Source organism: Charadrius vociferus, unplaced genomic scaffold (assembly GCF_000708025.1).
Source record: "Charadrius vociferus isolate BGI_N301 unplaced genomic scaffold, ASM70802v2 scaffold16, whole genome shotgun sequence".
Classification (NCBI taxonomy): Eukaryota; Metazoa; Chordata; class Aves; order Charadriiformes; family Charadriidae; genus Charadrius; species Charadrius vociferus.
In genome coordinates, this window is record NW_009649167.1 from 627,269 (window position 1) to 642,109 (window position 14,841).

General features: G+C 42.4%; 1 protein-coding gene across 1 annotated transcript in view; it reads right to left on the reverse strand.

Moving 5' to 3' along the window:
- STARD13 (StAR-related lipid transfer (START) domain containing 13) overlaps positions 1-14,841 on the reverse strand; it is a 120,798-nt gene that overhangs the window by 7,893 nt on the left and 98,064 nt on the right. The window contains exons 5-9 of the mRNA XM_009888392.1: positions 11,432-12,810; positions 9,849-10,022; positions 7,585-7,744; positions 3,344-3,542; positions 84-291 (exon numbers count right to left, since the gene is read on the reverse strand). Coding sequence (XP_009886694.1) covers positions 84-291; positions 3,344-3,542; positions 7,585-7,744; positions 9,849-10,022; positions 11,432-12,810 — 2,120 coding nt within the window. The remainder of the gene's footprint in view (positions 1-83; positions 292-3,343; positions 3,543-7,584; positions 7,745-9,848; positions 10,023-11,431; positions 12,811-14,841) is intronic.

Sequence of the window (14,841 nt, forward strand, 5' to 3'; positions counted from 1 at the left end):
TTATCCTGTATACGTTTAGAAACACTGAAAGAATCATTTTGCATTAAGTGTATGACTTTTTATAGTGTTGAGAAGAAACTTACCTTGGTGAGCTTTCTTTCTTCACTATATTGAGATGGAAGAGGGAAGGGGCCAGACAAACAGCTACGTTCATAGGCGTCATCTGATTCTCCTCCACTGAGGTGACATCGCTCAGGAAGCACAGCAGAGTCTGCAAAACCTCCCGGTTCTCGTCGGACATCAGCATGATGGCTGCCTGCACTGCCTGCAGCCGCTGCTCCTTGGGGACGTCTGAGGAAAAGCAAGGGACATTCAAGGGGGTCAATTGTAAGATCAGATAAGGAGCCAGGAAGAAGATAGAGTTAGCACAGGCATTCACACTCTGGGAAGGGCTTTCTGAAAAGGCAGATGACAGGGGATGAAGGGGTGGAGATCAGCTGGTTGTTGGAGCGCTGTGGTATTTGCTCCTCCATCAAGCACAGCTCACTTAGCCAGGGTATGGTGTTTCTCTGCTCGTTTGGAAGGCTCTTCCCCAAGAAAGAGACTGAACTTCATTTAAAGTTTATGAAGGGAGAGTAGTACTCAGGACTCCTGTCTTTAAATGATATTTTTCTGGTTTCTTTTGTCCTCTGGGAAGACAGTTCAAAAGTCTTAGAGAAGCTTTGGGAAAATACTTACACTTGTGTCCTAAACCATAAAGAGAGTTTAATGAAAGCGGCAATGGATATGCTTAAATAGCATCTCAGACAGATTAATTGCTGAAACTACCATAAGTTTTCTAAGTTTGGACTTGGAGCCCTCCTCTGGGTATTACATACGCTCTATATAATCAAACGAAAGAAGAACAAAAGTAGATTTACAGTACAGGGAACAGCCAGCTTTTAAGTTCTGCCTGTTAGCCTTGTACAAGCACCTTATTTTAAAAGCTTTCAGACATGAATGACAAACTGAACACAGCCCAATGCTTCCGATTTTCTAGAAGCGGCAAGGCCAGGTCTTTCTGAGAAGTCAGAGGAGCCTTTGCTAAATCCATGCATTATGTCTTTTCTCCCCGTGTAGCCTCCTGGTACTCTCTCACCTGTACTGTTGCACTGGTGGGTCTGACGCATAGAGAAGACCTGCCAGTCCTTCAAGTCATAGTTAACACTAGGCAACTGAGAGGTTTAGGGAAATAGAGAAAGTTTCATCAATGCTATGCCATATAGACTACTACACTAATCATCTCAGCCACAGTCCTCTGCGTTACAGCAAACCAAGCCATTCTGGATATATGAAAAAGTTCCTGGATATATGAAAAAGATCTTCAGCGAGTCCCAGAAAATCAGAAATCCCTTGCCAATACACTAAGAGAGGAAAAATCCTTCCTAACTTCACATTAGTAATTTGTTAAACAGGATGAAGGGGAAGAAAAACTCCCAGCTACAGATTCATTTAATTGCAGACGTTATGAAATACAGTTGGTATCCCAGCAATTTGCAACATTTTTCTTTCTGTGAAAGGAGTTTTGTCAGTACCGTTTAAAACAGAAAAATATATTTGTTGTTGGTTACATGGAAAAAAAACCCCACTGCTACTCATTCTTCATCCAAGCATCAGTCTCCAGTGTCTACAGGGCCCATCTTTCTTATTCCCACCTTGCTTTAAACAGACCCATCCTCAACTCTTACTGGTGCAGTTCAAGAAAAACTTTCCTAGCGCCTTTTTTTCACCCTCCGATCAGTGTAAAGAAGAGTTCTTCAGACTTCCCACTGCAGTTCCATGTAGGGTTACAGAGTCAGCCCGTGACCCTTTTTACAGTATTTTTTTGTTGGCTGCTAGCAATGTTTCACCATTCAGCCTTGTGGCTGTTGTGAATACTAATAGCAGGCTCCTGACTTGGAGATGGGGATTCCTTCTGGCTACAGGCCAAATAACGCCGATGACATTGAGATTTGCCATGTTTCTTTTCCTTCGGCAAGGGGATAGTTTACTTGCAGTCTCTTCTATGGCAACATAGGACATTCCCAATTTTCATCAAGAGATAGTTTAAAGGCGATTTGTTTCCAAGGACACGTAGAACATGTCCTTCTCGTGGATAATCTTCTCCTCGGCCACGTCACTGATGGAAACAATTGTGATAATTGCCATTTTATTAGCATCAGGAATTTCTGTTGCTTTTCTGAACAAGCTGACTGATGTGTGCGTAGGCAGACAAGACCTGCCAACTTGTGAGCAGGAAAGAAGAGGGGGAAACAATGGTCCAGGGCTAGGCACCAACTCTTTCAGTTTACTTGTGTCCTAAGACATCATACATGACCCAATCCACTAGATTTATTGGTGATGCTGTCTCTCATGCGCAGGATCACAGCATTTCTTTACCAGCTACAGACACTGTGATGTTAAATACATTAGTGATTATGTGCCACAGACAGATTTTTACAGTAAAGGGAGGCACGGAAGTAACTTAGATTCTTTAGCACTGGGATTATACAGTGTTTAAAAATGGCTTTCTGTTGTTTTGGCAGCTGAAACGTCTGCAAGTAAAAAGACTAGACACACTTCTCTTTAGCGCTTCCAATTATTTGGCTTAGGCTGGCAGGGTACACTTTTCTGTATCTGCCAGAGCACTGGCTGACCGGCCTTCATAATGGACATTTTCAGGAAAAAACTCTTAATTCCTCTGGCATTTCAGTGTTTTCCTCATTGTTTATTTCTCCCTCAGTCTGGAGAAGAGATACACAGTCATTTCCTGATTTGCAGGGATTTTTCATCATTCTGATGCATTTCAGTCTCAGATTTTGCTTAAGACTGCTTATGCTGAAATGAAAAGAAGTCTCTACAAGACCTTTACATAGAAGCTGAGGATGTAAACAAAGGCAGCTTGTTGCTTTCATGTATGTTTTATTGACTATAATGGAAAGGCAAATAATCAAAAAGTCACAGCAAAGAAGGGGACTACACAGGTGCATATTCTCATGGTCAAGCACCACTTCTCCATGCCCAGAAGACTCACTTGTATTGACATGTCTGCATGAAACAAGCCTGCAGTTTAAAGAAAACTGAAAAAAAGATGAGTCTTCACGCTTTTTATGTCCATGGCAGCCTGTCCTTCTGGCTTCTTTCTGATTGTGAGGCTGATATTTTCAAAGCTTCTCAAGATTTGAACACTGTCTTTACATTAAATTTGCTAGTACTTTGACATCGAAACCTTTAGGCAGTTCTGAAAGTCTCTCAGTGAAAGATTTTGAGGGCAGAGAGGTTCTTTTATACATCTAAAAGGTGAGCAAAAAGAATCCCACCCAGTGTTAACATACCAAAATTATTTACAAAATATTATTATAATAATAAAAATATTGGAACTTACATTGGTAGATGTGTAGAAAAGTCTCTCCTAGTTTACTTGTGAGGAGAGGTTCTGGCAAGTCCCTGAAAAATTGCTTTACCATGTCTGCCACATCATATGCCGACTGGTCTTCATAGCTGACATTTTCTGGGGAGCTCTCATTCATCTGACGTAGGGCCTGGATTCGGGATTTCACTCCAGATTTTCGAAACAGACCCACCTAAGAGAGCACCATGTTGAAAAGAGTTTTTTTAAAAAAAAGTTGTTTAAAGAATATATATATATTTAAAAAAAAATAATCTGCTGCAAGCGAATTAGATCATGACGAAAGCTTGGGTTGCTTATTTTACTCTAGGCAAGAACAAGAGAAACGTGCAAATGTGATGGTCATGACTTCCCCACAGCCTTTGTAGGCAAATTCATGCTCTCATGATGGGACCGTAAGAGTTAATAACGCTGCTGCTCTGTATCCCATGCTAGAGGGAGAGTTCAGAGTGCATGTGGTTTCCCTGTTGCCTGAAGAGTTTAAGCAAGATGCTCAGCTGATATAAATCAGCAGTGGCTTGCTTGGCTTGGGTGACTGTCTGTTGATTTACTCCAGCTGAGAATCTAGTTCCTCATGTTTATTTGGGTATATATTTTGAAGACTAACAAGAAAATATTATGCTCAGCTAAGTAATAAATGCTGTGGCAAAAGATTAGTACATCCTGGTAGAGCTTTAAAATCAAGACCAAATCTATTTTTTCCCCTTCCTGCTCTCTGCTTCCAACAGTTCCCCCAAATTCCAGTTCGAAAGCCAGGGCCGCAGAGGGATTACTTGTGCAGTGACACTAAGATACATTTTTATCGTCTTTGCTCTCTATTCTAAAGGAAGTGGTAATTCTTGAAATGATGCCTGCAAGTGCCTTCATGGCAGTGCTGCCCTTTTACTGCCCTTCTCACCAGTGGAATTCCCCCAAGGCGAATTCCTGAGCCTTAACCACATTATTTATTCCCAAGTGAGTTTACAGTGTTTCATTTGGGAAGCGTTAGCACTGTTTTCCTTCAGTTTTGCAGGAGAAAAGGTGAAATATTAAGAAAGACCTACGAAAAATGTGCATTTCAAGTTTGGAATCATAGACTTCTGTTCCTCCGTGACCACTGTCTCGCTGGTGGTCAGTTCAGCTTTCTGTGTGTTGTAGTCCACCAACAGAAATGTGTAAAGTCACGGAAATAATGTCTTTTGGCCACCTTCCCCTTAATTCTGCCAGCACAGAGTTCACATAGCTCCCTGCTCTCCCTAGAACATCTCCCATGCTCACCTGTACTGTATTTAGGACTTTTGTTAACTCACACATTAGTGACACTAATTACATAAATCACATGCTCCACAGCTCTGTGAGGAGATGTATTTATTTACATGGAGATGAACTGCTACACCAGACTGGCTGTGAGCAGCTCTTCTGCTGTGTCTTCTTATTGATGAACTTAGCGTCGCTCACGAGCTAAATTTATGTGTATGAAGTAGAGAACTGGAGTGTGCCCTGTGTACATCCCAGTGCACTGTATTTCTGTTCACAGGTGAAGCTCTGCTCTTCGTTCTGACAAGAGAATACAAGAAAGAGCATCTGGCTCTTTTCATCTGGTTTTCCCTTTCCCTTTCTCTTCTTCTTTTTAAATCCCTCTTCCTCTTAGAGATGTGTGCTGAAGATGCAGAAGGACACATGCTAATTCTATCACAAAAATACAGTTTTGGCATGTGGTAGATAAATATGAGAGCAGAGGCTCAGTTCTCTGCTTTTGATGGAAAGTGTCCTTGCTGTTATACAGAACCTTTAAAAACTTCCAGCTAAGTCTGATTCAAGAGGTCAGACATCAAATCTCACCTGTGCAATCTCCTGCTGCACATCATTCTCCTACTCTCGATCTCTGTTTTTGTTTAATGATATTTATCCAAACTCCTATGTCCCTTTTTCTTGGAAAAAAAACATATTTAATCAAAAGAGAAGAGTTCTTCCCTTGATAGAAAAAAGATGTTTTAGGCTCTGTTCTGCAATATTACAGACTTATTCTGTAAAAGAAATGGGACTATAAATCCAGTGATTTATCAGAGGTTGGTCTGGCCCAATCTCTTTATTATCCTCATGCTGTGGATCATCTGCCCTGCAAGTAGCCACATGATGCATGACAGAAATAAAGATGCGGTTGACAGAGGCGAAACAGTTTCTATTTCACAAGTTGAAACTGAATAATACATCCTACAAATAATGGCGAGGCTCCTCATACCATCTTAGACATTTCAGTGCCAGGAGCCAGACCTTACAAGGATTTAAAGCAACCCCAACTTTACCAAGTGCATGCAGTAGAAGATCTGATGCCTCTTCAGGACTCTAGACTGCCTTCTGCAGTGCACAGAAAAGACACATAAGCAAGATGCTGGGGGAGACTGGAGGCTGCTCAGACCTCTGGTCAGGCATTAGGAGATATTGAATTAAATGGCAGCAAAGAGAGTTCCTGTAAAGCTGAGAAGCTGAATTGCCTGGAGGGTGTTGGCCTAGAAAGGTTTACGTGGTGGAAAGATATTTTAAATGGTCCCAATCTGTACTTTTCCTCCTTCATTTTCTTTTCAATATTTCCCCAATTCCACTCGGAAACTCAAGCTGAGGTGAAATGGTCCTTCACGTAGCTGTGATGCTTCCCAGCAACCAAACCCTCCCTCTTTGAGCAGATATTTGTCTGAGACTGCCCACGGACACTCCTTTTGACTGCCTCAAATCTCTCAAGAGCTTTTTTCTTCTCTTTGTTTTTACCCTCCCTTTTACTTTCTCCCCCATTTATCCCCCCTTTCTTTTCTCTTTTTTCCTATTGCTCTGCTTCTTTGCTGACAAGCTCATCCCTAACCCCACATCTCCTGTTCCTCATAGTTGAGCAAGTGGCTCCTCCTCACAATCCTATCACTTATTCCAGGCTTGCTGCATCACATTTCTTCCTATACTGGGTTTCCCTGCTCAGTACACAAACCCAGGTTACCACAGCGAAAAATAGGCATGTTAGCTACTGAATATATTGCTTCTAGTTGTCTCTATGCATCTTCTATTAATACATTTCCAACAGGCTATTCGTCCCATCCCTCAACTCCTGTGCTACGTATGGTAGGCAGAACTCATCTCATCTCACTTTTGACACCCAGGAGTTAGACAACAAGGTCTGACTGCTACAGAATCTCTTTACAGTCAACAGAGAGAAAGGATAGGAAGGGTCTGTGTATCCCCACTGGCTGTGAAGGGAGACGGATGTGATTAATAGCTAGGCATTTAATTTTTAGACATCCATTTTGGGGAAAATGACTGTCACCTGACAACATAACCTGAACAGTAACCAGAATGGTGATCAGAAAATTGAAAGATTCAGAACTGACCACTTCCATCCTTTCCATGTGCTCAGAGCTAGGAAAGCAGCAGCCTGTGGACTAAAATGCTGGTTGCTCCTTTTGAACTTATAACTATCTAAAAGCAGTTATGGAAGAGGTCAATAATAGTAGAGGACTGAACTCAATCAGCCAGGGGGTTTCTCCCACTCCTATGTTCATAAAGATACATATCCTCATCTTCAGGGGAAGAACAGTAAAAATATGATTGGTATGTCCCTGCTCTGTAGCTAAAGGGAATCAAAAAATCTGAAATACTTTGAGCATGAGGGTCTCCCAGCTGGATTATTGCAGCTAAGAACACTATAAAAGGAAATGTACCGCAATGGCTTTGGCATTGAACCCCTGCTGACCTAACTCTATCTGGATATATCTGACTTTGTCAACAGAATACTTTGAATTTTGCTGAGTTTGCTCTCTATTCTTGGACTTTTCTTTCTTTGCTAAGTAAATAAAACCTTTTGTACAATATCTTGTGAAATGGTGAATACAGTTAACCCTCAGTGGCAACAGTCAAGCATAAGCAGCGCAGATATGGGTAGAAGCTGGGAGTCCTGAGTTCTGATTCAACAGACACAAAGACCTCGTGCCATTCTTTGAGATAGGCTATTGTGTACAAATCAGCAGGGCTGTTACAGCTACAAGAAGTCAACAGAGTAGCTGGACACTAATCTCAAAATGGCAAACCTTTAGTACTGACATCAAGTCTCAAATCACCAGAGGAGATCTGGGCCCAACATGAAATACAACAGTCTTCAAATAATTCTGGTACTAAGTACAAAAAGCTTCACCATTGCTTGCTTAGGGTGGCTTTTCAGAAAAAGATCAACCGAGTCCCTGGAGTAAAGTTCATACCTGATCTAGACAGTTGTTCCGTAAGTAGCGTAGCGCTTGCTGTATGCTCTGGGGAAGAGGCTGTCCTGTTCTCTGGACATGAACTATCAGAGGCACACCAAAGACGTTCTTGTCCTTGTAGTCAGGGACTTTCATCCTCTTCATGAACTTTGGCACAGACCTAAAAATTAACAGGAACAGGCTGCATGAAAATATCAGAGCATTTACATGGCCTCTCTGAGGAACACTGCTGGCAGAAATTGGTAACTGGGGGGCGCCTCCTTATTTATAAAGATGGTGAAATAATGTTTAATGCACAATACATCTGTATTACAATCTGTATAATTGATTAATTTCTTGACAACTTTTATAAGTAGATGTCCTCTGGCTCCAAGATATAGCATAACAATCTGTTCTAACAAAAAACTTTTACTACACAGCTGTCACCTAGCTGAAGTCAACATGGTTTAAAGCATCCATTAGGGACTTAAAGGAATGGCACAGAAAAGCATAGTGGAGAGGGTATCTGATAGAGAAAGGATGTTCAGTCCACTAACACGCTGAATGATTTTTATACTACCAGTTACATGATTTAGTATTTCTATTGACTAACAATTTACAGTAATAAATGATGGTGGGAAATCCCTATGTGTCAGATGCATCCCTGGTGTTATAGGATTTATTCTAGTTGAGTAACTTAAGTGAAGCTGGTGAGCTTGCCTTCTTCCAAAAGTGATGATGAAAATGAGAACAAACTGGATTCCCTTTGTGGGAGTCATGACTGCAGTGGAATTAAAAAAAAAAAAAAAAAAAAAGGATGACTATGACCTGAATGTGACAAAGATTTTTCTCATCTGTGTGGGAAGGAGATAAAATTTGGATTAAATGACCTACTGAAGGAGTACAGCATGTAACTTTACAGCTATTTAGAGTCCCACTCTTGTAAATCCTTAGAGACTGATTATACAAACTGAAGAAATATTTGTAAGAAGGGAAAACCTCTGCACAAACAGCAGGATCTAGAATTTGCTGTATTTTAGCCTTCTTATTTGGAGTTAGTTAAGGTGAGATTAATTTCAGTACAGAGGTTGTCAGCTAGCTGCAGGGAGATGCACCAAAGGAGAACTGCCATCTGGGGGTTCATCTTAGAATCATAGATGAATTGAATTTTAGTGCTCTAACGGAGATTTAGAAAGAGTTTGCAGTCCAGACTGCCTCTATACCTACTGTGGAGTGAGGCATCTCTGGAGGGTGACCCAAACCCTCAGCCTCGGACAGAATGAGCTGCCTTTGGAGTCGCCTGTCTTTGTCCACTGACCACAGACAGCCGACCTGACTTGTTCAGTTTAAACTTACAACTTTTCGGAGTGGCTGATGTTAGTGAGGTGGATCTTACATGTAGTCCCTTGTATCTGTTTTTCCATTTCTAAAGGCAAACTTGTCTTATCTAGCTCACAGCAAAATTTAGTGGGGTTTTGGGGAAGTGCTCTGAACACGGAAATCACAATGTAAATGCCAAGTCATATTATTTTTGGACTCAGTGTCTCTGTGTTTTAGGGAAAGTTTCTGTTATCCTTTTGATTATTTCTCAGATGCTTATAATCTTTTATCTGTGCCCATTTCCATTCCCATATACTTGGGTCTGCATTGCCCATCAGGGTTCATATACTACTAAACACGCAGATTTCTGTAGCCAGTTGCTACAGAAGGAGACACTTGGCCAGAATTCATGTCCCTCTGCCCTTCACCCCACTCTCTGAGTGACCAGGTAGCTGTCACAGCTGCTACAGTTGCAAGCTCCCTCTAACGCAAATCCAGGACTTGGCTAAAGCTTGCATCTTTTGATCTGCAGCGAAAAGTCCCGTAACTGTTCTAACCCTTCTTTTAAAGCACAAACAAGCCAATATTGAATACATGAAGTATCAGCAGCAGCTGTTTCTTTTCGGATCACAAAATGAATTTTGGGGAAGACTTGCTGTAAACATTTCCTACTTCTAATCACTCTCTCCTACTCCTGTTTATTTTTCTGGAACTGGAGTGTTGTTACAGAGGCCGGGGTTGTCTCTCTGTTAGAGCACAGGAATGAAGTCAGGTCTCCAAGATCTATTTCTGACTTTGCCACTGAGTCACTAGGCAGCAATGGATTAAAGGGGACAGTTTCACATTCTACGGTTTAAGTCAATTGTTCCTCCTGATTTCATTTACTGAAATTACTATCAGAATAACAGAATTGGGAGAAACGTGTTTCTTCAAAAATATCTCTAACAGTTATCAATGGTACTCACCAGGTCCAGCCATGTTTGTTGGACATGGAGTACTTTTCCATGATGGCAGTAAGACGAAGCAGAGAGAATTTTTGTAGTAGATTCAGTTGGGCTGCTGACTGATTGCTGATGTGAAGTGATGCGATGGAGTGGCTCAGGCGATGAGAGATTTGGAAACTATGCCATCGTAATCGCCTTTAGCAAAAGAAACAATAGAAAAATCAGACAACTGCTTTAACTGGGCAGAAAAAGATGGTATACTGTGAGGTAGGGCTGGGCAATATACAAAACATACATAAACGTACACACACACATGAGTGCTCGTGGTGTGTCAACTGAAAGAAAACGTAGCTTGGAGGCAAATAAAATAATTTGCTCCAATCTCTTTTATTTTGGAAATGCCCGAGCTTTGATTTGTTAATGTTATATTCACAAGTGGGTGTGGGTCCCATCCACGTACTCCGGGAAGCAGCACTGCCTGCTATGCCCTTTAGCCCACACATTTCCAACAGCATGTGGGAGATCCGGATACGAATGTTCTCTCCCTGACTCAGAACCGGGATTTGATGTCTGGTCCCTCACCTCCCAGGGGACCGGCCTGACCACCAAGGTATTTGGAGACGAGGTTCTCCAAATATGCCTATTATTAAATACTGAAGGATTTTTTTGAGAAGGGATTGAACCCTGTGTCTCCTTGGCAAGAGCCATAACCACCAAGCTATTGAGCCACTCACATCTTCTCTTTACTCCAATACACTTTCTCTATGTATGGGATGTATTGGGGGGGAAAAAAAACCAACCCTCATTTCAGTTTCTTGTTTTGCTAAACATGAGTTCTGGCTCAAATCCTAAAAACTTTGGCACTGCTCATTTACTCAGCAGTTTCCTCGAGTTCACTTGCTTGTGATGGTGCTGAGCAAGCATGGGCAGCAGTAAACCATGGCACGGCAGAATCCTCTGCGAGGATGTGACAAGACTAACAGCAGATCAGAAAATGCCAGGTATTTTCTCACTGTTTTTGTACTACAAAGCCACCCTACACACAGCAGTATGGATCCGCAAAGGCCTTTACCCAGGGCTGTGCTTCCTTGGCTCAACAGGAACTCATCCCTCTGACTTAAAACAGGTCTGCAAACTAGTAACAAAACCCTGCTTTTCACTTTTGTTAAGAAGTTAATCGTATAGCATCATTTCATCCAGTCACGTAAGGGACTGTGGCAGCATAGCGAAATTCTCTTTAAGCACAACGGGACACGTTTTTGAAGTACAAAGCCTACTGATGCATAAATGCTGGGGTGCATAACTTAGAAGACAAATTGAAAATACATCCCACAACATGTACAGGGTCCTACTACATAATCAATGGATTGAGAGAGAAAAAAATGCCCTAGTTTGCTCTATTAAAACAGTTCTCCATTGATTCCACCTAAGAATTTCCCTAGAATGTCCCTTCACCCACAGTCTCACCTTTCCTTGGGAAGTCTCCGTTCCCATACAGGATGAGTATGGTATGCTGCACCTTCTGACTCCCAGGCTGAGAGCCTCTACTTCATTATATGGTATTTCACAATCTATGGAATTGTGTACAAAATCTTGCTACCTACCTGCTTGGCCTTGTGAGAGATGCTCCCACCCCGGAGTCTCTCCTGTCCCTAACACCAGTGGCTTCTGATTCATTCAAGGATGTTCCATCTCTGTCCATGTCACTCGGTGTGGTCCGGCCATCAGAGACAGAGTTTCCTTCAAAATCAAGTGTGATCTGTGTGGGCGACTGGAAAGGCAATGATGGAGATTCCCTGACCGACACATCATCAACTGGCAGACCTGGCAACACATTCTTTGACCAGCCATCTACCACCTCCTGGAGTCCATTGACATGTTGCAAAATGTCATCTAAATGAGGAAAAAGGACATCTTTCTCTAAGTCCAGGAGGTCCCCAGTACTAGCATACAAGTGGGAACCTGGCACATTGTCATAAATACTAATTCTGCTCTCTTTAGGACAGCAAGCCATCAATCCAGACTCTTTTGGAGTAGAGCAGTTCTGCTTTCCCAAAGAGATGCTGCCTGTCCTCCAGTTTACCCCGTTACTGTTGTCTGTAGGTGATAGGCTTTCAATAGAAAGTGCCTTTGGGAAGGTCCCCGGTTTGTGGTCCTTAGGAATATGCACAACCAAATTCTCTTGGGAATGAAATTCATTTTTGCGGTTTTGGTCCACCACTTGCCGTAAGGCTGTTCCTGCCAGAACATCTAGGTCCTCCAGGTACATCCCACCTCTCTTGTTTGCTTCATGGCATTTCCGTTCCTTTAAACACGGTGTGCTCACCCCACTGCTGCTGTTTTCGGACTGACTGCTGTCACTGCTGGATTTGGCAGAAAAGGAAAGTCCTCTTTTGACTGAATCTTGTCCTAAGTTTTGGAGATCGCCATTGACTATCTGTACACAGTGCATGTCTTTCAAGGATTTCGGCTCATACTGGAGAACAGGTCCACTTATCTCTAAAGGACCTGTTCTTCCTGAGCCTTTTAGTTTTCCATGCACACCTTTTGCTTTTAGTGTCTCCATGCGTTTTAGAAAGGTTTTTGCTTTGGTTCGTGTTGGTTTGTCATTCTTCAGGTTGTCCTTGGGAGACAGGGTGGTGTTTATCGCAGTGGAGTCTTGCAGCAGTGTGCTTTCTACATCATGCTGGCCGGAGCCCTCGCAGGTTTCCCTGGCAGAGCTGCTGGTGCCGGATTGACTCCTGTTGTCACTTCCCCCGCTGCTCTCGCTGTGAATAGATGAGACCTCAGGTTCACTCAGATCTGTAAGGACGCTCTCGCTGCTTGTTGTATTTTTCATTTTAATGTCCCCAGAAGATCCATGTCTGTCTGATCGGTGAAGCAAAGCATCAATGTCGTCCACCCGAGACCATCGTCTGCTGGTTCTTTGGAAAGTCCATTTATTACTGATAGCACAGAGGTCTTCTTCATCTGAATCTTCACTCTGGAAAACAGCAAGTGGCACATGTTAAAAGCAGGTGCTTTTACTTGTTATTTGAATTAATGGCTGCTCCATGTTGAGAACAGGTGGTAAGGTCTCCCTCAACCTAGTTTATGAAAGATCATCAATCCTTTCATAACAGCCTCTTTCATTTAATTGTGAAGACTGCCGTCAGCATCTTAACAAGTAAGGGATAAAAGTCTGCTCTATTTTAGGGAGCTCATGAGTCCCATCAATACCTCTTGGCTTCTGTGGGGCAGGTTGCCTGCATACTGAACTGTGTAGGGCTGATGCACATAGTGACTGTTTAGAAAAAAAAAAAAGGGTTTTGAAAGGTCCACGTAGAGGGAACCTGACTTGCAGGGATGGTGTTAAGATACACACGGTACAGATCGGGAAGGAGCTGGGTACTACAGCAATGTGAGCCATTTAAGAAAGCAAGACAGCAAATATCCGGTGCTGCGCTTAGTTTTGAAGTAAGAACTAAGTAAACGTCTATAAACTTCACAGACCAGGTACATCTAACAAGATTTATGTTTCAGGAACATAACTACAGATGAATAGGCACGATGCTTAAAATAACAGTAAAAAAATAATATTTGGAGGTATTGCTTAGGGTGGGTCTGAGCGCAGGCAAAGGCAGGCAGCGAAGGCAGCCGTGGAGGTGTGGGGAGGAGGAGCAGCCAGGCTCAGTCGTGGATGGGGCAGCATCTACACCTGAGGTGAGCTTCCCTGCAGTGGCAACCTCTGTCTTCATTGCCTTTGCCATCAGAGGCACCCCAAATTTGATGACCTCCAGCCTGTCCCACTGTCTCTGTTTTCCCCCGACCCCTCTTGAGGCAGCAGCAGCCCCACAGCCCTCCCTGGTCTCATTCCTCAGCCTGGGGCATGCAGAGTTGTGCTCAGCTCCAGGAGCTACTCTGCAATGCAGACAACATGCGCCTTGAAAAAAATTTGGATAAAAAAAAGCTCTCCTTATGACATTTTTCTCATCTGTTTGCTTAAACAAAAAAGATACATCTCCAGCAAGAAGCGCACAGTCAGTGTCGAACTCGCTGTTCTCTAAGGATGCAAAGCCCACGGTTGCTAATGAGTATCCTTCCCTTGACTTTGAACCGAGTTTATACTGCATTATTCTTGTACATTTGTTTTAAGGCAGAACAAACTAACTTCACCTACATGACATCCAAACAGCTCTTCACATTCTTGGAAGCAGTATGAAGGCAGTAAAATATGACAGGCTGTCAGACTAAAATGAGGTGCTAAACCAGAAAGACTATTTTGGGACTGGAAAAAATCTCATTTTAAGTCTATTATTAGAAGTATTTTTCTATGAAGTTTTGATGGTAAAGTTATCTCCCGTCCCTGACTAGATCTCTGCTGGCCTGTCTAATTGAAAAATGTAAAACAAATTTTACCAGAACCCCCAAAACCTTAAATAATGTGAAACCTCAAAAGATGGAGATTGGGATCAGTAGTGTGCCATAAACTTTTGCCCAATCCCTGCCGGAACCAGGACACCAGTTTATCACTTCAAGTCAGCCAGATGTTTTAGATCATGTCCAAACCATAAACCAAAATATAGCTATGAAATTTTTGGTTTAGTTGTTCCTCTATTATCTGTTAATGTTGAGGTGTGCAGTGCTCCTGCAGCTGATGTTAGTTCACAGGAATGAATGGAGATCTTAGTTCTGCTGCTAGCTAAAGAAAAAATTAAGCAGTTAGTGAAGCAGCAGGAAAGGGGCTGGAAAAGGCTAATACTGCTTTGGCCATTTTGTCTGCAGGGAAGAAATGGCACATCAGACAGCTCTGCCTTCATTTTAGCTCCACAGTTTGCTGTATGAATATACGGAGCGGAGGACTGCACAGACTCAGGCACTTAAAAATCCATCTATTGTGGTCTTAGTATTGCCACAAAGTGGATATTTTAAAAACCACAAGGGTATGTACTTCTAAATATTTAGTAGCGGTAATTATATCTACAAAGCATACCATTGCTGAAGCATTGATGGCACCAGCCAATAGGATAAAAAT